Below are 23,625 nucleotides of genomic sequence, written 5' to 3' on the forward strand. Positions count from 1 at the left end.
AAGAGAGCATCTGATAGACCTGAAGCATACTGTGCACCTAGTTTCACATGAGTTCAGTGCTATATATAAGGGCTGTTAACAGGAGAAGGTGCTTTGTGTATCTGCTCATGCACACTTTATGTATCCCCCATGCAGACAACCAGCCAGACGGAGCTAGACAACTGGATCACAGCCATCCATTCTGCCTGTGCCACCACGGTTGCGAGGCAGCACCATAAAGAGGACACCGTCAAACTTTTAAGGTCGGAAATAAAGAAACTGGAGCAGAAGATCGACATGGACGAAAAGATGAAGAAGATGGGCGAAATGCAAATATCCTCTGTTACAGACGCTAAGAAGAAGAAAACCATCCTGGATCAGGTAAGAGGTGTACTCTCATCCCATGTATTGCCCAGTGCCATATTTATAGTCCTTAGCTGTGGCACAAACAAGACCAGACTATAAGGGCAACGTTTAATCTAATAAATGCTTTAATCCTGCAGATCTTTGTCTGGGAGCAGAACCTCGAGCAGTTCCAGATGGACCTATTCCGGTACCGCTGCTATCTAGCCAGCCTTCAGGGGGGAGAGCTGCCAAACCCCAAACGCCTTCTTGCTTTTGCAAGCCGGCCAACTAAAGTAGCCATGGGCCGCCTCAATATCTTTTCCGTCTCCTCCTTCCATGCTCTGGTAAGGATCATTCCTCTGTGCTGCACAGTGATACCACCTGCTCAGGGCAGTAAAGTCAACCTTTGGGGCTTCAGCATTTGCCCCAATTGTCCTATTCTTTCTATTAGTTTGGCTTTAAGTTTACTAATGACTCTTCTAGGATATCATGCTAATGGCTACAATTATTTCCCCTGTTCAACCCATTACTTCAACCCTATCATTTGAATTTATAGTCTCTATCTGTCTTTTTCTTTCCCCCTCACTCTCTTCCTCCCCACTCAACTTCTCTCTTTCAACCCTTTCTCTCTTCCTCACTCTCTTTGTCTTTCTTCCTTTAATCCTCTCTCTTTTATTTTTTTCCTACCTTCTTGTTCTGTGTTTTTTCTTTTCCTCTACCCCAGTCTTCTCATTTCTCTACTTCTGTTTTTAATTTTCATTCTGCTCTGCTTTTCTCCCTTTATTTCATTCTCCTCCCGGTCTCCCTCTGTCTCTGTTGTTCTTTTCCTGTGTCTCTTTCTTCCCACTTTTTCTCTCCCTGTCTCATACTCTCCCATCAAAAAGGGAGAAACATTTCCCCCCTTTCTTTTCCTTTCTATTTTTTCTTCCTTCTTGTTCTTCCTCACTCTTTGTCCCCCAGTCTTTTCCTCTTTTCCCTCTACTTCATTTTCACCCTCCTCTGCTTCTCTCCTTCTGTCATTCTCTCTCCCCCTGTCTCTGTTTCTTTCGTTCTGTGTCTATTTTTCCCACTTTTTTCTTTCTGTCTCCTTCTCTCCTGTCAAAAATGGGAGAAAAATGTCTCACTTTTTTTTCTTCCTCTCTTTCTTTCTACCTTCTTGTTCCTTGTTATTTCTCTTCCTCATTTTTTCTTTTCTCTTGTCCTTTTTCCTCTACTTCTGTTTTTCATTTTCACCCTCCTCTGCTTCTCTCCTTGTATGTCATTTCTCTATCTCTCTCTCTCTCTCTCTCTCCCCTCTGGTTTTCTCTTCCTATGTATTTTTCTTACCCACTTTTCCACTCCCTGCCTCCTTCTCTCCCATCAAGACAGATAAATTCCCCATTGCCAGTGGAGAAATGGCAGCATACATAAATTGTCTTCATATTGTAATATTTTTAGCCGTTCTTTTAGCAGAATGTGAGTTTCCCTAATTGTTGCCTGCTCATGTAAGTTCTGCATTCTCAGTAAAGCGCAGGATATATGGCAGACGTGTTACATTCACTGCTCTGCCTCAAGTTAATGTGGCTGGAAGGATCCTCCGTGCCGCAGGGACAGCATTAATATGAGCACAGTTTGTCTCAGCACAGGAGGAAACTGCTCTAATTAAACAATGAAATCTACTGTTGCTGGGATTTCCAGAACTGGGGCAGATTGAGTATAAGAAAAGGAATTCCCCCAGTGTATGTTTAGGGGTATGGTAAATCTGGTAAATTATTGTTCTATCTATCTATCTATCTATCTATCTATCTATCTAATTAAGATATATATATATATATATATATATATATATATATATATATAGATATATATAGATATATAGATATATATATATATATATATATATATATATATATATATAGATATATATATATATATACACACGGCTGGGTGCTCACCAATATAGTTACAGTTCACAAGCAGTCACAATTTCTGATAAGAAGGACTTTATTCCCCCAAAAAGGATCCTTGATAAAGGCCGTAAGGTGGGCCGAAACGTTGGACACGCAAATTGAATACAATAAAATGTGACTGTATTCATCTGAACAAGTTGGAGTGCGGTTCTTTGTGAAACTCTATGATCAGGGGCGATCCTGGCCCCTCTGCTGCCTGAGGCAGCAGCAGTTGCTGCTGCCCCCCCCCCCTCCCCCAGAAATTCGCTCTTAAAGTACCAGGAGCAGCATTTTTGCTGCCCCTAGTACCTAGTGGGGCGCTGCCGCCTGAGGCGATAGCCTCAACTCGCCTCATTGGCGAAGCACCCCTGTCTATGATTACAATTTTTAACAGATCCGGATCAGAGTGTGAATTATATATATTTATATATATTTATATATATCATTGCTGGGCTAATGTCACATGGGGAGATTTGTAGCTGATTACAAATGTAATTAAATAGATACTTTTACTTATGATATTGTTTTACCAATTATCTTTCTTCATACAATTTAGGCTTATTTTTAGATATCTTAAGGTGGCCATAGACTCAAAGATCCGCTCATTTGGCGACATCGCCAAACGAGCGGATCTTTCTCCGATATGCCACTAACCGGCATGGCTATATCGGGGGTAATTCGAACATTTGGCCGAACGACCGAATTATGATGCGCCAAGGGGCTCCGACGGGTCGGTCGGTTAAAAATCAAACCTTCCCGATCGATATCGTGGCCAGATATCGATCGGGAAGACCCGTCGGAAGCCCCCACACACGGGCAGATAAGCTGTCAAATCGGTCCAAACGACGGATATCGGCAGCTTTATCTGCCCGTGTATGGCCACCTTTACTCAAAGATAAAAAAAAAAAATTAAATATATATATATATATATATATATATATATATATATATATATATATATATATATATATATATATATATATATATATATATATATATATAAAACTATTATTTTTTTAGTTATAGATTTTGCATTCTGCCACTAGGTGGAGCATACAATGAAAACGAATGGCGCCTTATGGCACCTGCCTCCTGACATTCTAGTAAGATGGCATTGCTGCAAATGCTCCAGTATAACTGAAAACTGTTTCCTTCCTAGATAAAGGACAGTACCTTGGAGCAGATTGTCTCCATAGACTTCTTAAGGTCTGAATCTTACCCAAAGGAAATCCAGGTGCCATGTTTTACAGATAGTTAGGCATCTACAGAGGTCAATGGAGATCGTTTGTGTCTTTTTCCTTAATTTTTGCATATGTCTGTATTTTATGGGCTTTTACTTTTTGTTCGTATTGGAAGTGTGAATATTTAAGTTTCCCTTTATTGGTCGGGAGCACTTGCCAGGAACAGCAGGTGTTTGAGTACACAGTGGTTAAATTGCCAGCTTAACTCCCACTGTCAATCTGCCTTCTGTTTCCTTCCACATGAAATCCATTAGCATGGAATTCTATAGAACTGGCTGCATTAGTCTCTCTCTCCCTTCATTCCCTCCAACCAGAGGTCCAGGATACAACTTCACGCAAGGAGGGGGGGACCACAGATAATCATTACGTGTCACGTTCTTGTTAAGAAGATTGATATAGGGGCACCTGAAACTTGGCACAAAGCTCCATTCATCAAATGAGTAAAACAGGGACATATAGTTTGAAATGTATAAAAAAAACTTTCATTTCCAGAGAACTGAGCGAGGGACCTACTTTCACAAATGTCATTTTCTGCTGACTCCAGCTGTCAGCTGAACTGAACAGCAGGTGGAGCTGTGGCTTCAAATGTATTGTATTATATTAGTCTAAAAACTGCTAATAAAGGGGAGACGTAATAAATGCCAATTGTAAAAGTGCTCAGAAGAGTTTCAAGGGAAGCCACCATAACGACCCCTTGTCTTTCTAACTAAAAATCAAAATAAACGTACTACATAGATTTTCTGAATTCTGTATTAAAGGGGGTGGTTCATCTTTAAGTTAACTTTAAGTATGTTATAACATGGCCAATGCTAAGCAACGTTTCAATGGGCTTTAGTATAGTATAGCTTTTTATAGTTTATTTGCCTTCTTCTTCTGACTCTTTCCAGCTTTCAAATGGGGGTCGCTGACCCCGTCTAAAAAAACAAATGCTCAGTAAGGCTACAAATTGTAAACGTGCTCAGAAGAGCTTCGAGGGTAGCCACCATAACGATCCCTCCGTCTTTCAAACTAAAAATTCAAAATAAACGTACTACATAGATTTTCTGAATTCTGTATTAAAGGGGGTGGTTCACCTTTAAGTTAACTTTAAGTATGTTATAACATGGCCAATTCTAAGCAACGTTTCAATGGGCTTTAGTATATTATAGCTTTTTATAGTTTATTTGCCTTCTTTTTCTGACTCTTTCCAGCTTTCAAATGGGGGTCGCTGACCCCCGTCTAAAAAAACAAATGCTCAGTAAGGCTACAAATTATTGATGTGTAGGTCGGGAAAAGCTCGACCTGACTTGGACCTGCATCCGCCCGCACCTGGCCTACCCCCTGCATTTTTAGACCGTGCCGACCACTCCACTGATGATGTCACAAAAGGGACGGGTGCTAGGGTTGCCACCTTTTATGGAAAAAAATACCGGCCTTCCTATATATTTATCTTTTTTCCCTATTAATAACATTGGGATCAACCATCATTTTTACCGGGCCAGTAAAATACCTTCCAGGTGGCAACCCTAGACGGGGCAGGCCATGCCCATAAAATCGGAGCCTCTTCTTTCTATTCAGGCCTCTCCTATTCCTATTCCAGTCTCTTATTCAAATCAATGCATGGAAATTTGGACGCTTGCAACCATAATTCTGAAATTGCTGCAGAATAAAAAAGTTAAATAACTCAAAAACCACAAACAATAAAAAAAAATGAAAACCGTCTGCAGAATGTCTCAAAATGTCACTCTCTACATCAAACTAAAAGTTAATTTAAAGGGGAACAACCCCTTTAATAATAAGTTCCATTCTTGTTCTTGATATTACTAAGAAACGATATCTGACCCAGGCGTGTCCTGGCAGTAAAAGCTGTATAACATGTAGCTCTATTTCTGCCCTTCGAGTCTCTTTTCTTACCAAAATACTGGATTGACTTGCGTTGCTTTATGCAAGTATTGGAGCTTTTTTTTTTTTTTTTTTTTTATATCCCAGGGAGGCATCTGTATTTGTATTGATTTATACACAAGTTTCACTTATGTGAATGTGTGTGTTTTGTAGATGGATAAATGCTCCTTATTGTTGCTTTTGTGTGTTATTTGAATGTAAGGCAGGTCCCCATGGGATGCATTGTGCGCTAGCAATAATACCCTCACCTTCCCCATGTAGGTTTTTTGATCCTTTATTAGACAGTGCCACCTAGTGGGGTAAAAATAATTTTCATGCATCTAAATGGTAAGAGGAGAAATAGTTCACCAACCCATCCAAGACCACCTACCTGCAAATATGTTATTGGCATAACCAAGGCATGTTCTGGCAACAAGTTACTATCGGCTTTCAGGGCAAGTTGCTGAGCTGATAAATGGAACTGCCCTGAGATGTAGATTTGCTCTTGACAAGCTTCATTTACAATAGCTGAGCAATTAGATGTCATGTTTGTTACAGGTGGCTGCACGCACCGGAGAGTCTGGAGTAAGACGGCGGACGCAGGCCATGTCCAGATCTGCGAGCAAGAGGAGGAGCCGGTTTTCTTCTCTATGGGGGCTTGACACAACTTCTAAGAAGAAACAGGGAAGGACAAGCGTTACCCAGGTAATTCCCATTCCGTTGGTTACTTGTGGATGAATTGCAGGCAAGGGGTTTCTTGATTGCTTGCCTTCCCCTAAGGGAGTAATTATTGTATAGTGTATTTTAGGGATGCACCGAATCCAGGATTCGGTTCGGATTTGCCTGAAACCATCTGCCCAGCCGAACCGAATCCTAATTTGCATATGCGGGCCGGGGAGGGAAATCGCGTGACTTTTTGTCAGAAAACGAGGACGTTAAAAATGTTTTCCCCTTCCCACCCCTAATTTGCATATGCAAATTAGAATTCAGTTCGGTATTCGGCCGAATCTTTCACGAAGGATTCTGGGGTTTCTTCCGAATCCAAAATAGTGGATTCGGTGCATCCCTAGTGTATTTGTATTATAGTGTTATATGGGTGTGGCATTCTATAGCATGTAAGCTCTTTATGAAAGTTTATGAAGTCTTGGGTGAGCGATAAAAGAGGATGTAAAGGCAAAAAAATAAAATCCCATTTTTACTTTCTTTAATGAAAAAGAAACCTATCTCCAATATTATTTAATTAAAAAATGTCTACCGTTTTTATAATAAACCTGACTGTATGCAGTGAAATTCTCCCTTTATTTACTGACTGTTATGGATAGGAAACTTTAGACAAACCCTAACTGCTCTGCAGGGAAAGGATCATACTTGCAAACAGCAGGGGGAGGGACTTCCCAGAACTCGGCTTTGTTTGTTTCTCTGTAGAACAGCCGGCGACCATGTAGAGATTCGTATCTGCAGCAGTCAGAGCAAGTAAATGAAGGGGGAATTTCACTGCATACAGTCATGTTTCTTATAAAAGTACACATTTTTAATTGAAGTATATTCGGGATAGGTTTCTTTTTCAGTAAATAAAGTAAAAATGGGATTTTATTTTTGCCTTTACATCCCCTTTAATGTTTACAACTCCAGCTGCAGGGAAAAAGATCATGGAGCCAGATTTAAACAGATAAACTAGGATTCTATTTGGATATGGATTTTTTTTGCTGCAGCCACTGGTTCTGGAGAGTTGAGATGATGCCCCTGTGGCCAACTTTGAAAGCCTAAATCATTTGTTTTATTAGGCTTCTGGTGCAGTAATTGTTATGTTTATGTTTAGTATACAAAAGACAGCATTTCTAGCTTTATTCTATTTTAATGCTTTAAACGGGTGAGTATAAAGGACTATTTGGGGAGGTTTAATCTCCCATGGTTAGATTTTGTTTTGAAGCCCCGTCTGGGTGGAGATCTTGAGTGCACGTGTTCATTGCACTTCTTTTGTGTATTTCACCCATACTGCAATAAAACCCTGAGGATAAAAGTATTTCATTCATTTTGAAGGTGTTCAGTGACGGGTCTGAATCGGTCAAGAAGTCTCTGGAAGGCATCTTTGATGAGACAATGTCAGAAGACAAGGTAATATGATAGAAGGGGGCTCCCCGTTATGGCATCTGTTACACCTTCTGCCGAAGTTGTACTTCCAACATCAGGCTGGGTAGAGCTGATGTAACGTAATACTGATGCCCGACCAATGGGCAGTAATGTCAGGCAGTCCCACTGAGGGGCCCCTCAATTCTCTGACATGCCCTTTGTGCCTTTATTTGGACAGAAGGAAAAGGAGGTAACACTGAGTAGCGTCCATCCTCACAATCCTGACACAGACATATGGGTCCACGATTACCTGACTCCATCCTGGGTTTGTCTGCCCAACGACCAGCCTGTGCTTATAGTTATACATCCTGATGATACAGCGAAGGATGCCCTGGAGATTATTTGTAAGGTAAGGCATACTGTTACACAATGGCTCATGCTAATAGTAAGGCTAATTATCTGCTCTCTGTATCTTGAGTTGGCTCAGTCCCAGTAGCTTAATCAGGTTCATTGTAGGACTGAAATAAAGTTGGTTGAATGAGCAGGGATTCCCCAGGCCATAAAGGTGTCTATACATTATAAGATCCAGTCGTTTGGTGAGGTCATCAAACGAGCAGATCTTTCCCCGATATGCCCACCTACGGCAGAGCGATATCGGGTTAGTCCGAACGTTCAGCCCTATGGCCAAATGATCGGATGAGGGTGGCCATACACGGTCCGATTCGGCAGCTTATCTGCTAGTGTATTGGGGCTTCTAACGGGTCAAAATATCGATCAGGGAGGTTTGATTTTTCTGGTGATCAAGGACCCCATTGGATAGTTGATGCAGTCCCCGTCAGCACCTATTCATTGTAATTTGAATAGTTCAGACCTAGGGCAGAACGTTCAGATTGACCCGATATCCCTCTGCTGTTGGTTTGCATATGGCGGAAAGATCCACTCGTTTGGTAACCTCGCCAAACAAGCAGATTTTATCCTGTATGGCCACCTTTACAACGAAGAGAATGATGGGTCGTAGGACCGCATCAAGTAGCCAATGCGATCCTTGATCGACAGAAAAATCAAACCTCCTCGATCGATATTTTGGCCAATTATAGATCGGAGAGATCCGTCGGAAGCCCCCATACACTGGCAGATAAGCTGCTGAATCAGTCTTAAGGACTGATGCCAGGGGTGCTTCGCCAATGAGGCGAGTTGAGGCTGTCGCCTCAGGCGGCAGCGCCCCACTAGGTACCAGGGGCAGCAAATTTAGTAAATTTAGGCAGTAATTTAAGAGCGAATTTCCAGGGATGGGGGGGCAGCAGCAAGTGCTGCTGCCTCAGGCGGCGGAGGGGCCAGGATCGCCCCTGACTGATGCCCATGTATGGCCACCTTTAGGCTTTCAGCTGATACCATATCTCTGAGCAACCCCCCAACATTTGGCTGGTGTATCCCATACCCACACTAGCATATCAGCATTGGCATCATCTCTGCCTTTTTCAATGTATTTCTGGAAATTCTGTAAGCAGCTTTCAAATCTCATGGGGCAGCACAATACATCAGTAAACTATTCCATTAGGTGTATTTATTAAGTGGCCCTGATAATGGAACAATATGGAGTTAATTAAGGGAATAATATGTGATTATATATATATATATGTGTATATGCCCTGTCTTGGGGTTTACGGAATCCCCCTTTCTTTCTTTCTTTGCTGCAGACTCATCAGTTGGATTACACCTCCTATTATCTTCGACTGAAATTCCTTATGGACAGTCAGACACAGCTCTACATCCCCAAACCTGAAGAGGAAATCTATGAGCTGGTAAGTAGCCTGTCACACTTGTCATTCATTCTATCTTGGCAACACAATTCACTTTAAGGCTACTGGCACACATGAAAATTTGTCGCCAGTGCTTAAATCTTCGAGGGCGACAAATCTCCCCAAAATGCTTTCCCACCGGCCTGTGAGAGGCCTCCTGTGGTCACAATGTATCCTTAAACGGATACTGTCATGGGAAAACATGTTTTTCAAAACACATCAGTTAATAGTGCTGCTCCAGCAGAATTCTGCACTGAAATCCAATTCTCAAAAGAGCAAACAGATTTCTTTTATATTTAATTTTGAAATCTGAGATGGGGCTAGGCATATTGTCAGTTTCCCAACTCATGTGATTTTTTTGGCCCTGGACTAGGAAAGAGCCCTTTAGGAAATGGATGTCCATCTACAACTACTATATAGCTCTGTGGCCAACTGGATAAAGGAGAAGCCATGCTTCCATGACATATTTTGGCTCAGGAGACACCGTGAGCTCCTCATCTTAGCCTTAAAGGAGAACTAGAACTTGAAAAATGTAGAAATGCTGCACATTATGCACATTATGCCTTGGGGTTCTGTACTGGTCCAAGGCCTCCGCAGCATTTTAGGAGTAAAGATCTGTCCCAGTAGCTCCCCATCTTCTTTTCTGCTGATTCACTGCACATGCCCTGGGCTGCTATTACTTACTGAGCTTAGGAACTGGCTTACACTATACTGTATACATAGAATATAAATGTCTGCAATGCAAGGCTTATTAGTAATTAGTTCAGATTTATATTACATGGCATCTCAGAAACTAGTGCAGGTTCTACCATAATTTAATAATCAGCCCTATAGCATCAGCTTCTATCACAGGCCAACCTCATTTTCTGTTTAATGCTTAGCTTCTCAACAGCTGCCCATTGCACACTGAGCATGTGCAGTGCCACTGACACCCCAAACAAAATCCAAGATGGTGGACTCCAGTGCACAACTTTGAATGCCTGGATCGTTACTGTTATAGGGCTGCTACGTTTAAGTAGTCCAGTATATAAAATGTGGCATTTCTAGCCATGTTCATTTTAAGGATACAGTTCTCTTTTAAGTAACCGTGTTTAACCTGCGCTTCTCCATGTGTCGTGGAACGGTATCATATCCACATATTAAGTGGTGGTAATAATGAGAGCGGACTTTCATGGAAGAGCTTAGACGCAAATCTTTGCACTATGGCACCTGGGTTGGTAGGTGTCCGGCCCATGTAAAATATACACAAACATATCCTGGTGTGAAGCTACTCAGACGTAGAGCATACAGGGTGATACTATTTACAAGTGGAAGGTTACACCAGCAGTTAATAGGTGCTATCCTCAGTCCTGGATAATGGCATTAAGCCATCTATTTCGGAAAGAGCAGAAGTGGGAAATTCTTCTGCTGAAATTAGTGATTTTGTGTTTTTCTTCTTTTCAGCTTTATAAAGAAATTGAAATCTGCCCAAAAATCACAAAGCACATCCAGATGGAGAAGGGAGGCAGTACCTCGGAAAGCTTTGGTACGTTAACCCTTGCCAATTCATATTTGCTTTAACATTGGCAGCGGTCTCATATATATGCAGGTATGGGATCTGTTATCTGGAAACCCGTTATCCAGAAAGTTCCAAATTATGGGATGGCTCTCTCCCATAGACTCCATTTTATCCAAATTTTTAAAATGTATCCCTTTTTCTCTGTAATTATAAAACAGTACCTTGTACTTGATCCCAACTAAGATATTATTAATCCTTATTGGAAGCAAAACCAGCCTATTGGGTTTATTTAATGTTACATTAAATATCCAAGATCCAAATGACTTTGCCACTTTATACAGAATGGCTCATAAACCATTAGTATCTTAAACTACGATGGCACCTTTATTAAATGCCAGGGCTAGTGTATCCCCATTATGTGATTGCATAAAAATAAGCATGTGGAGTTTTCTTACAAATTCACAAAATAGGGCTATTGTGCCATCTAGTGGCATTTCTATCCCTGTGCTCCATAACAGAACAGCACGCTGGCCGTATAGAAAACTCATTTGCCCTTTCTTTCTGTTTACTTTATGGAAATTCCTTAAAACCAGTGACAGAAATTATTTTGCTTGATGGTCATTTAATTTTTTAATCTGATTCCAATGTCTTCAGATTTCCCATTTTATCTACGTGTTGGGGGTAGAGAAGAGAGCATCACTTGCCCGGTCTATAGTCTGGTCCGACTGCAGGGTTTAACTTTCTTTCCTTTCTTTCCTTGGTTTAGGATTTTCTCTCTCTGCAGTGGAGGAAGATGGAAGGCATCACCTTTATGTCAATAACGTTAAGGAGTCGGGCTTGGCGTTTAAGAAAGGTAAGTCCATTTGCAGGGGTGTGTACTACAATATATATATATATATATATATATACAGAGCATGTAATAATTACCTGCAACTGACCCTCTCGTCATCCTTTGCACATGGAGAGATTATATGCATGTGTGTCAGAACATGCACCCACACCTATTACACCCTCTTTCTCTCCTGCACTCCCTTGCTCCAGGCTGCTCCATGCTGAAAATATTGAATTCATTATTAGATCCAGGAATCTTACCCCCAAATGTAATAAAAGGCACTAAGTTTACCCAGGAGCAGTAAACCATAGCAACCAATAAGATAGTTGCTTTTAAACAGGTGACCAGTAAATGCTACCTGCTGATTGGTTGCTATGGGTTACTGCCCATGGGCAAACTTAGTGCCTTTTATTACATAACCCCCTATGACTGTTACTATGCCCCTTTGCCTGCACCCTATTGTATAATACAGAACATAGAGCTGCTATACCTGTTAGCACATGCAGCAGTTCTATATAAAAACTCCAGTTTTCCTTTGCCTTTCCCCTGCCTCCTCCTCACTTCCAGCCGAGCAGCCACATGACAACTGCTACTGAACATCCCCTAATGTGATTCCTAAATCCCAAAAATCCAAAGCAAGAGAAATCTTTTTCTATTTTATATTAAAGGGTAATAAATAGTGTTAATTATGGTTTCCATTCTCCTTATTTTCTGTTAATATATTGGCCTCCCTTATCCTGGGTCAATGTGATGTTGCTCTGCTTAGAAAATGAAGTTAGTGATTAACTAAGTTCTAAGCAGCTTAACATCACAAGATAGAGTCCTGCAGCAAGGTCGGGTACCCGCGGGTTACCCGCAAAAAAAGCGGGTACCCTGCTGAATGAGGGTAGGATTTAAAGGTGCAGGTATAGATGCGATTCGCGGGTTCGGTTGCGGGTCTCATCTAAATTTCTTATTTTATATTGTCTATATTTTAGTCCTTTTAAAATGTTACAAAACATGTTTTTGTCCCCGCCCACTTTTGGCGGTCACTTCCAGGTTTGCAGCAACATCACTTCCTGTTTGATAGTGGTCAGTGGGTTGCAGGTCGGGTTGCGGATAAGGCAGTTGCGGGTCCGGGTCAGGTCTTAGAAATTGGTTCCACGCAGGACTCTCTATCACAAGACGTTACTTTTTTCGCAAATTTAATTTTCTGCCGTTTCCAGTTGGCCAAAAAGACCAGCAGTTTGTTTCAAATTCATTATATTAGCAGTGTAGAAACAACGAATTTCTTGAAAACTAGAAAACAAATTGTAAATTGCAGAATTGTTTTGAGCAGTTATATATATTTATCTTTTGTGTTTCCAGGCCTGAAGGTGGGAGACGAGGTGATGGAAATAAACTCTAAGCCAGCCCGTGAGCTGAATTCTTCTGTACTAAAACATATCCTGGGCAAATCGTCTTTGTACCTGACAGTGCGCTCGTGTCCAGACACAGGAGACAGTCCGTGTTCATTGGAGGCCCTGCCCCGACGCTCAGAGACAGACTGCAATGACTTTCTTCTGCTGAGTAATCGAGGTAAGGAAATAGTTTGTTAAAAATAATGGGTATGATGGGTTTTATAGGCCCTCCTGTCTTTCCTTTGATCCTCCCAGTGGGTGAGTCGGGGACAGACCTCTCTTCTGTATAATTCTGTAGCCTTATACCTGCCCTTTATAGTGCTATTCCCATACACTGCCATTATTACCCCAGGGCCCCGCCAGGTGGCAGGTGCTAGATGCTGCCTTCACAGGAAGCCAGGAGCAGCCAGTAATTCAGAATATGGTGGACTGAATGGTAAGAGACAGGAAATGCGGGAGACAGGAAGAGCTTTATGTAAACAGTCAGGGAGTGAGTACAGGTCTGCATCTGGTTGTAGCTAAACAATGTTTAAGGAAACTATATATATATATATATATATATATATATATATATATATATATATATATATATATATATAAGTATCACAGGTTGGAGTAGCCTTAATGTCTGGGATAATAGAATTATAATGATACCGCCAGCATCATGTCTGATAATCCAATGTCATCAATAGATCCAGGATGCAGAATGATAAGGGCTACCAACACTCACCAGCAGGGGTCACTGTGGCTCTCTGTTTTATCTGATCTGGATTGCCCGTGGCCTTGAGCTCAAAGTCATCTCCCTGCACTTTTCTGTTTGATCTGGTTTCCATAAAAATGACATATTTTGGATTCTAGCTATCTTTATAAGAGAGGATTCTGTCGCAGTGACACAGATCCTTTCTGTATACAGATAGCTAGAATCTCAGCTGCCATAAAGCAGGGCAGGACTGCTGCTTACAATGGGGATCAGACAGGATCTGTGCAGCCACTGGGACAGAATGTTCTGTTATACAGATAGCTAGAATCTCAGCTGCCATAAAGCAGGGCAGGACCGCTGCTTGCAATGGAGATCAGATAGGATTTTGGGTGGAGGATCTGTTTCAGGGGTAACAGTGAGTCATGGCCATTACATTCTGGGAGACTAGTTATAAAGACTCCATACAGCTGAAAATCATCGTATTGTCTAAAGCCATCTGTGTGTGAGTAATTAATTAACATATCTCCAGCTTTAGAGCATTAATAGGTAATTACATGTTCCATCGCTTTCTGCCACCTACAGGCCTCGCTTATTATTTTTACACCAATACACCCATCTATTGCAGTATATTGCTTATTCTTCTACCTTTCCCTTTATTAGTTTTAATTAAGTAATTACCATTACCAAACTTGACTAAACTAAATATATTTCCTCAATGGTGTGAGCGTGAGTAATGACAGCTTCTTAATTGTTTTTGTAGCAAAATGAGACCCTTTGTTCCTGTGACCCAGCAGCCCCTATATAGTGTGTGCAGAATAGCAAGGGGGGGGGTTACATTCCATTGATATGTCACTGTACATGTCTTAACAACAAGATTCCAAGTGATCATATTTCTTTCTACCAGGGTTGAGGCTAGCTCTGTTCTTTAAAGGCTAAATTCCACTGTCATTGAATCACTCACATCCCCTCAGTAGTAACCCCCTACTCTAACTGATTAGGATACTAGAAGTCACTGAGGGGCTCTGTGACTATATAAAGGCACAAGGCTACAGGCTGAGTTATACAGGGAACTCTGAGTATCACTCATGTATTATAAGGGATAATGTACCCCCCCTACTGTAAATGATAAGGATATAAGAAGTCACTGAGGGGCTCTGTGACTATATAAAGGCACAAGGCTACAGGCTGAGTTATACAGGGAACTCTGAGTATCACTCATGTATTATAAGGGATAATGTACCCCCTACTGTAAATGATAAGGATATTAGAAGTCACTGAGGGGTTGTTCTGTGACCATATAAAGGCACAAGGCTGCAGGCTGAGTTATACAGGGAACTCTGAGTATCACTCATGTATTATAAGGGATAATGTACCCCCTACTGTAAATGATAAGGATATTAGAAGTCACTGAGGGTTTGTTCTGTGACCATATAAAGGCACAAGGCTGCAGGATGAGTTATACAGGGAACTCTGAGTATCACTCATGTATTATAAGGGATAATGCACCCCAACTGTAAATGATAAGGATATTAGAAGTCACTGAGGGGTTCTGTGACCATATAAAGACACAAGGCTGCAGGCTGAGTTATACAGGGAACTCTGAGTATCACTCATGTATTATAAGGGATAATGCACCCCAACTGTAAATGATAAGGATATTAGAAGTCACTGAGGGGTTGTTCTGTGACCATATAAAGGCACAAGGCTGCAGGCTGAGTTATACAGGGAACTCTGAGTATCACTCATGTATTATAAGGGATTATGAACCCCCTACTGTAAATGATAAGGATATTAGAAGTCACTGAGGGGGCTCTGCGACCATATAAAGGCACAAGGCTGCAGGCTGAGTTATACAGGGAACTCTGAGTATCACTCATTGAATTATAAGGGACAATGTACCCCCTACTGTAAATGATAAGGATATTAGAAGTCACAGAGGGGTTCTGTGACCATATAAAGACACAAGGCTGCAGGCTGAGTTATACAGGGAACTCTGAGTATCACTCATGTATTATAAGGGATAATGTACCCCCTACTGTAAGTGATAAGGATATTAGAAGTCACTGAGGGGTTGTTCTGTGACCATATAAAGGCACAAGGCTGCAGGCTGAGTTATACAGGGAACTCTGAGTATCACTCATGTATTATAAGGAATAATGTACCCCCTACTGTAAATGATAAGGATATTAGAAGTCACTGAGGGGTTGTTCTGTGACCATATAAAGGCACAAGGCTGGAGGCTGAGTTATACAGGGAACTCTGAGTATCACTCATGTATTATAAGGGATAATGTACCCCCTACTGTAAATGATAAGGATATTAGAAGTCACTCAGTGTTCATTTGGGGGCCACATATTAAAGGGTTGGTTCACCTTTAAGTTCACTTTTAGTATGTTATAGAATGGCTAATTCCAAACACCTTTTCAATTGGTTTCAATAGTTTTTTTATAGTTTAATAGTTATTTGCCTTCAACTTCTGACTCTTTCCATCTTTGAAATCGGGGTCACTGACTCCATGTAAAAACAAATGCTCTGTAAGGCTACAATTTATTGTTATCGCTACTTTTTATTACTCAAGTTTATATTTAGGCCTCTCCTATTCATATTCCAGTCTCTTTTTCAAATCAGTGTATGGTTGCTAGGATAATGTGGAGCCTAGCAACCAGATGGCGGAAATTGCAAACTGGAGAGCTGCTGAATAAAAAGCTAAATAAATCAGAAACTACAAATACAAAATGAAAAGCAATTGCAAATTGTCTCAGAATATCACTCTACATGATACTAAAAGTTAACTCAAAGGTGAACAACCCCCAGGTGTTATTAAACAAGTTATTCCCATTCACTTGATTCCATGATGTAGCATGGCTAATTAGCAATTAACACATTCAGCATGGCTACGTGTAAACGTGTGTAGTCTGTGGCTTGAATGTAAATGAACTGCTAATTAGCCCACTTGCAGATATAGCAACCTGCAGCCCCTGTAGATGTTGAACTGCACCCCCTGCAGAGTCACTGGGAGGCATTTGTAACTGTACAATATCTAGAAAGCCACAGGCCCCCACCTATGATAAAATTCCTGGAACTGCCATAAGTTGCAGGCATGAAAGGGTTAATACTTGGCCTGTTAAGTGAGCACCTGAGTGCAGGGATCAGTGATCATTCCTTTAACGTGTTCAGTCTGGGCTTGTGCTGTTTGATGTCGGTCGTCTCATTGACTTTAATATATGTCTCCCCTATCCCCTGCCTCCTAACTGTCTCTTTATCTGTGCAGTCTTCAGCGAGACCGACAGCTGCAGCGAGACAGCCCCGGAGGAGATAGAAGTGCAGCTGGATACGCCCGACGACGCCGATTCCATCAACAAAGTAAGTTTTACGTTTTTCCTTTATTTTTTGTACATTATCTGGGTGCAGAGATTCTCTTCTGCGCTGGGTCAGTGCCAGTTTGGGCACTTCATTACCAGTAGGGTTGCCATCTCACCCCTTTAAGGACTCTTACACACGGGCGGTTTTTCCTGCGCTCCCCTGCGTTGCACTTTCTCCAGTTCAGCCGCAGGGGAGCGCAGGAGTAGACGCAGTCAATTATTGTCAAGGGGGCTGTACATGTTGCATTTCCCCTGTGTTTGGTGCATAAATGCGTCTGTGTGAGTACAGCCCCCTTGACAATAATTGAATGCGTCTACTCCTGCGCTCCCCTGCGGCTGAACGGAAGAAAGTGCAATGCAGGGGAGTGCAGGAAAAACCGCCCATGTGTAAGAGCCCTAAAACCAAACACATATGGAATCCACAGCCTGCATGGCTAATTAGCATTTCATTTAGATGCATGATGCATGGCTGCACATAAATCAGTTCAGTCTGAAGCATACATCTAAATGAATTGCTAATTAGCCATGCAAGCTGTGGAATCCATGTGTGTTTGGTTTGAAAGGGGTGAGGTGGCACCCCTAGTTACCGGGCATGTTCAACAAACCATGATTTTTAGCGATTATATGGTTATTTTATTCTGCACCAAATTCATAATAACATTGCCTGCACAGAATTCTTAATAACATTGCCGACAATGTGTTATTAATGTGTAACGCCTGATAAAGATGCTAAATTATAATTCAAGGGGGTTCAGTTCAGAAGGGCAGTGGATTGTGAAAGTCAACTCCATTCAGCTGCTGCACAAGAGAAAGTGTGCAATAACCCTAATCAATACAGTTATAGGATCCGTGATCAGGAAACCAGTTATCCAAATTCCGAAAAGTCCTTCTCCTGTAGGCTCCATTTTATACAAATAATCCACATTTTGCAAAATGATTTCCTTTGTCTCTGTTATAATAAAACAGTAACTTGTACTTGATCCCAACTAAGATATAATTAATCCTTATTGGAAACAAAACCAGCCTATTGGGTTTATTTAATGTTTATATGATTTTCTAGTAGATTTCAAGTATGAAGATCCAAATTACAGAAAGATCCATTATCTGGAAAACCCCAGGTCCTGAGCATTCTGGATAACAACTCCCATACTTGTACTGTCAACCCAGTCACTAACGCTTTAGGGTTTTTGTTAAATGATTACGTGAATGAGCACAAACTATCCTACGTTGCATTTCTCTTCCATACGTTAAATGGCAAGTAGAAATAAATGCTATATCTGTTAGGGCTCTTACACACGGGCGTTTTTTGCTGCATTCCTCTTTCTTCCGTTCAGCCGCAGGGGAGCGCAGGAGTAGACGCAGTCAATTATTGTCAAGGGGGCTGTACTCACACAAACGCATGTATGCGTGGGACGCAGCATGTTGCATTTCACCTGCGTTCGGCGCATACATGCGTCTGTGTGAACAAGCAGAACGCAGGGGAGTGCAGCAAAAAACGCCCTGTGTAAGAGCCCTTAGGATTTGAAAAAAAGTGCAGGTTTTATGCAAATTGCAGCTAGTCCTCGGTTTCAATAACTATTGCTTGGGAAATCCAATCAAACATTCTGCCATTTTTTTTACTGATTTGGTCACCAGAGGGCGCTGTTTAAATGTTGTCATTGCATCCAGTTTCTTGTTGTCAGAATAACAAGTGCTATAACTGTACAGCCATAAACAGAGAAATATATTTTTTATTGATTATATGTCGTTGACATAATCTGCAGCTATTTACAGAGATTATCAATCATCAATCAGTCCCTGCCCCAGTGGAGCTGACAATCTAAGGTCTCTATCAGGGTAAAACACACGGTAGGGTCTGATTCATTAGGAGACGGTTAACCCATCTGTGTGTTTTTGGAGTGTGAGAGGAAAGTAGAAATATACAGAATTCACTCTTGCTGCGGCTGAAAATGAACCCATGAACCCGAGTGCTGCATGGCTGTAATGCTAATCACTGTCATCCTGAGATGAACATGCCATGGAACTCAAAGGAAATGTAAACCCCCAAAATTTAAGGGGTGGTTCACCTTTAAGTTAACTTTAAGTATGCTTTAGAATTCCTAATTCTAAGCAAGGCCTTCAATTTTTTTAAAATTGGCCTTCATTTTTTCTAGTTTTTTAAATTATATGCCTACTGACTCTTTCCAGCTTTCATATAGGGGGTCGCTGACCCCGCCTAAAAAAATGCTCTGTAAGGCTACACATTTATTGTTATTGCTTTTTTATTACTCCTCTTTCTACCCAGCCCCTCCCTTAATTATATTCCAGTTTCTTATTCAAATGAATGTGTGGTTGCTAGGGTAATTTGGAGCCTAGCGACCTCATTGCTGAAATTACAAATTGGAGAGCCGCTGAATAAAAAGCTTAATAATAAAAATTGGCCAGCCCCGAGATGTGTCCATGAGAGGCCGGGGGGAAGATACATGTTACTAGAAGCTGGTATCACATGGGCAGGAATATTTCCAGCTTCCAAATTGGGGTCACTGACTTATCTAAAAACAAATCTTCTGTAAGGCTAAAAATGTATTGTCATTGCTACTTTTTATTACTCATCTTTTTATTCAGGCCTCTCTTGTTCATATTCCAGTCTCTTATTCAAATCAGTGCATGGTTGCTAGGGGCATTTGGACCCTAGCAACCAGATTGCTGAAACTGGAGAGCTGCTTAATAAAAAGTCAAATAACTCAAAAACCACAAATAATAAAAAATGAAAACCAATTGCAAATTGGTTAAATTGTCTCAGAATATCACTCTCTACGTCATACTAAACGTTAATTTAAAGGTGAACAACTGCTTTGATGACGGACAAGTTGGATAGAATGACTGGTTTAGCTAGAATATAAAGCAAGCAATTTAGGGCATGTGCATGATGGGCTTCTGTAGTCACATTGGGGATCTGTGAGCGGAGTTGGTTAAAAGTTCTGTTTATTCTGACGTCTGCAAATGAAACCCCCGTTGGTGCAGTCAGGCACAGGGCACCTCTAGAACAGTTAATTACTCGTAATTTATCCTTTAATAGCCGAGGATTAAACGGCACAGAGCTGATTTAATTACTAATGGGGGAAAAAAAGGCACTTGAGAGATCCTTGATTATGGCTGCTGCCGGGATCGCTGCTCTTTGAGACGCCTAAAAGGGAACAAATTGCAGTTTTGCAGAACATTCCTGGATAAGACGGGGTTAATAGAGTGCATGGAGGAGGGGGGCAGATACACGGCTGCTGCATATGGTGCTGAGTTTTGTTTACAATCCATTTGATATAAGGCTGTGAGATAGGGGGATGCATGGAAAGAGCAAAGACCTTTTTTAAGGGAGCTAGCACACGGGCATATTCGGGGAGATTTAGTCTCTTGGTGACTAATCGCCTCTTCTACGGGGTGACAATCTCCCCAAACTGCCTTCCACCCGCTATAATGATATAACGCCAGCGCCAATGCACTCGCAGCACTTCAATTTCAGAAGTTGCCTCACGAGGTAACTTCTGGCGACTTCGGAAATCGAAGCGCTGCGAGTGCATTGGCGCTGGCATTTTCTCATAGCGGGGGGAAAGGCAGTTCGGGGAGATTGTGGCCCCGCAGAAGAGGCGATTAGTCGCCAGGCGACTAAATCTCGCCGCATCTGCCCGTGTGCTACAGCCCTAAAGAAGGTTATCACTGGGGGGGGGGAGGAAAAAGCTGTCAGTCTTTGCTTCCTGCTTGTTAAAGAGAAAGGAAACCTCCACTTGTTCTCATTGTTAGAGAAAGAAAGAGGCTCGAGGAAGAGAGAGCTCCACAAATGAACTTCAGTCTTTAACGTCGCACTGTAAGTAAATGAAAAGCTTTGGGCAGTGACACTGCTGTCTGACACCCACGATCAGCCGCACCCAGGGCAGTCACCCCTATTCCCAAACATTTCAATTACTGTTACACCCCCTGGGAGAACACCCAACCTAGAGTCCTGCGCGCAACCAATTTCTAAGGCCCGCAACCCGTCAACCACCATCAAACCGGAAGTGATGTTGCTGCAAAGCGGAAGCGACTTCATCAAAAGTGCCCAGTAGCCAAGAGGGAGAGGGGCCGAATCGCGCCGTGTGAAGTAAGAGAGCTGGGCCTGAAGTCAGGTGGGAGTGGGAGACGTGTGGAGAGAACTGCAGCAGGAAGAGACCCGTGACCCACAGACCAGCGACCCCGCAGACCCACATCTATACCGGCACCTGAAAAGCCTACCCTCATACCCGCGGTATCCGACCCGCTGCAGGACTCTTAACCCAACCCCTGCTAGGGATGCTGGGAGTTCTTACACGGGGTGTAACGAGCAGAGATTAGTGATGTGGGGTCTGACCTATGAGTTTACTGGCAATTGGGCTGCTTTGAGTTTACATTTGGGTGACAGTTGTGAAGATTCCCTGTCTTGGAACCAGAGTTCACGTAAAAAAGTAGTAGGTTAGGGTCCGGTACGGGTTCAGTTTTTGGCAGAGATGTTTTTGGCTGGAATAGGGGTTAGTTGTTGCTGCATATAGTAGAGCTGTGCACTACAGAAAGTATAATGGTTGGCTGTGCCTGTTATAGTAGGACAGCAGTAACACCGGCATTAACTTGGGCTCCCCCCTTGCAGGAATATGGAATTACAAGACACCTACTGGAGTTGGAGCGAGTTCTTACAGGCCCCGTGCACTAACACTCTGTGCTACACAACCTGTACTTTATTAATGACTTACAGGACAAGGAAAGTCATAATCACTGGATGCTGCCAACTTTATTTATTTAGATTTTATCTGCCCCTGGGATACTTATTCTGGGAGTATTGCTCCTCCATCTTTGCTCATTCACCCAATGATTCCTTTTAGCTACCCCGCTGCTCCTCTGCATGCCTTGTGTAAGTCCGGCCAGTTGGCACTATACAGCATGTGCAGGAATCATTGGGAAATTATGTATTTATTTCAGGCTGGTGCGGAGAGTTTTTCTAACTTGATGTTGTTCACCTTTAAATAAAGTTTTAGTATGGTGTAGAGAATTGTCTGAGACAATTTGCAATTGGTTTAAATTTTTTATTATTTGTGTTTTCTGAGCTATTTAGCCTTTTATTCAGCAGCTCTCCGGTTTGCTATTTCAGCAATCTGGTTGCTTGTGTCCAAATTCCCCTAGCAACCATGCACTGATTTCAATAACAGTCTGGAATATGAATAGGAGAGGGTCTGAATAGAAAGAGGAGTAATAAAAAGTAGCACTAACAATAAATGTGTAGCCTTATAGAGCATTTGTTTTTAGACCCCTATTTGAAAGCTGGAAAGTGTCAGAAGATAAAGGCAAATAAATGAAAAAAAAAAAACCTATAAAAATAAATAAGGCCAATTGAAAAGTTGTTTAGACTTAGCCATACTAACTTTGCGTTCCTCCAGCTGTTGAACTACAAGTCTCTGCATCGCGTGTGTGTTAGTGTAACAATGCCAGCGTAACTAGGCCGGGTTCCAGGCTTTTCAGGCAGTTCCTTCCAGATCCTGCGCTGGATACAATGTATTCCGTTTATGCCTCAGAGCCTTATCTTTTTGGCTCGGAGTTAGCGGCAACTGTTCTCCCAAATGGAAAGCCTGTTTCTCAGATGGTTCCTTTGTCTCCCATTGGCTGAAGTGCAGCAGCTGTAGGAGGGAATGGGAGTGAAGTGCTCCGCAGCTCCGCAAGATGCATCAAGGTGCTCAGTGCAGAGCAATCCATTCCGTATGGGCTGCGCCGTGCATTCTGCCCTTTCTTTGCAGTAAGTTAATAATACATTGGAGTGCGGGTGATGGGAGCCCGGGCAGGGGGGCTGCGCACTGACAAGCAATCACCCGTCTGCTTCCACTTGGATAAATACAGATTTTTTTTTTTTCTTCTCTCTTAATTCTTTGGAGAGAATAAGAGGCAATTTCAGTCTTGCTCTTTAGAAACCCTTGGAAGCATTAATAGCTTGAGCTGAATGAATGGAAGAATGTTGTTGTGTGCATAAGCCCCGCTGCAGGCTACATCAAGTTCTATCTTGCCTGCCGCACCTTCTCTGAGCTGGAGAGATCCTACAGGAAAGGCAACCAGGCTCATTGCCACGCTCCTGCACTGGGCCAGCGCCAATGGATTCCCACTAAAGCTCCAGGTAACAAGATTTGCCAATGGCACTTCTATGGGGAGGGCTCCTTTAACCCCTTTTGTGTTGGATGGAGATCCTGGACTTACGGGTTGGGGATACTTGTCCGGGCCCCTAGCATCTGTTGGGTGGGGGTATTGCCCCCCTCTTCAAGCCGCCTTATTCCGTTGGGAGCTGAAAGGGTTAAAGCAATGGTATTTGGGAATGCGGAATTCTATAAAGAGCATTTTTATTTCCTTGTGTTGCCATGGCCGACTTATTAAAGAAAATTCGGCGATTCGTTTACACTTTGTGATCGGCGCATCCTCTTCACTTGGTTTTATTATTAGATTTAATAAAGCCGGACTCTGTGCTGCTCACTGCTAGGCACTAGTGGCTACAAGATGCTGGGAGTTGTAGTTAAGCTGTAGGGCCCCGGGTTTGCTAATTGTGCCTGGGGCGTATGTCGCAGGGAGATCAGGAGACCCTACTTGTAGCTGCTTAACAATGGCTGGAATTGCTG

General features: G+C 42.2%; 1 protein-coding gene across 7 annotated transcripts in view; it reads left to right on the top strand.

Moving 5' to 3' along the window:
* The window catches only part of tiam1.L (T cell lymphoma invasion and metastasis L homeolog), a 228,642-nt gene that overhangs the window by 183,941 nt on the left and 21,076 nt on the right, over positions 1-23,625 (top strand). For 6 of the 7 annotated variants that reach the window (XM_018245947.2, XM_041581580.1, XM_018245948.2 and 3 more), the window contains 10 exons: positions 136-360; positions 483-668; positions 5,912-6,058; positions 7,394-7,468; positions 7,662-7,832; positions 9,121-9,225; positions 10,666-10,747; positions 11,487-11,573; positions 12,900-13,109; positions 16,903-16,994. In XM_018245947.2, coding sequence (XP_018101436.1) covers positions 136-360; positions 483-668; positions 5,912-6,058; positions 7,394-7,468; positions 7,662-7,832; positions 9,121-9,225; positions 10,666-10,747; positions 11,487-11,573; positions 12,900-13,109; positions 16,903-16,994 — 1,380 coding nt within the window. Of the gene's footprint in view, positions 1-135; positions 361-482; positions 669-5,911; positions 6,059-7,393; positions 7,469-7,661; positions 7,833-9,120; positions 9,226-10,665; positions 10,748-11,486; positions 11,574-12,899; positions 13,110-16,902; positions 16,995-22,736; positions 23,133-23,625 lie in introns of those variants that run through there. The other variant, XM_041581581.1, reaches the window with a different exon arrangement.

The sequence above is a fragment of the Xenopus laevis genome, chromosome 2L, assembly GCF_017654675.1.
Source record: "Xenopus laevis strain J_2021 chromosome 2L, Xenopus_laevis_v10.1, whole genome shotgun sequence".
NCBI lineage: Eukaryota > Metazoa > Chordata > Amphibia > Anura > Pipidae > Xenopus > Xenopus laevis.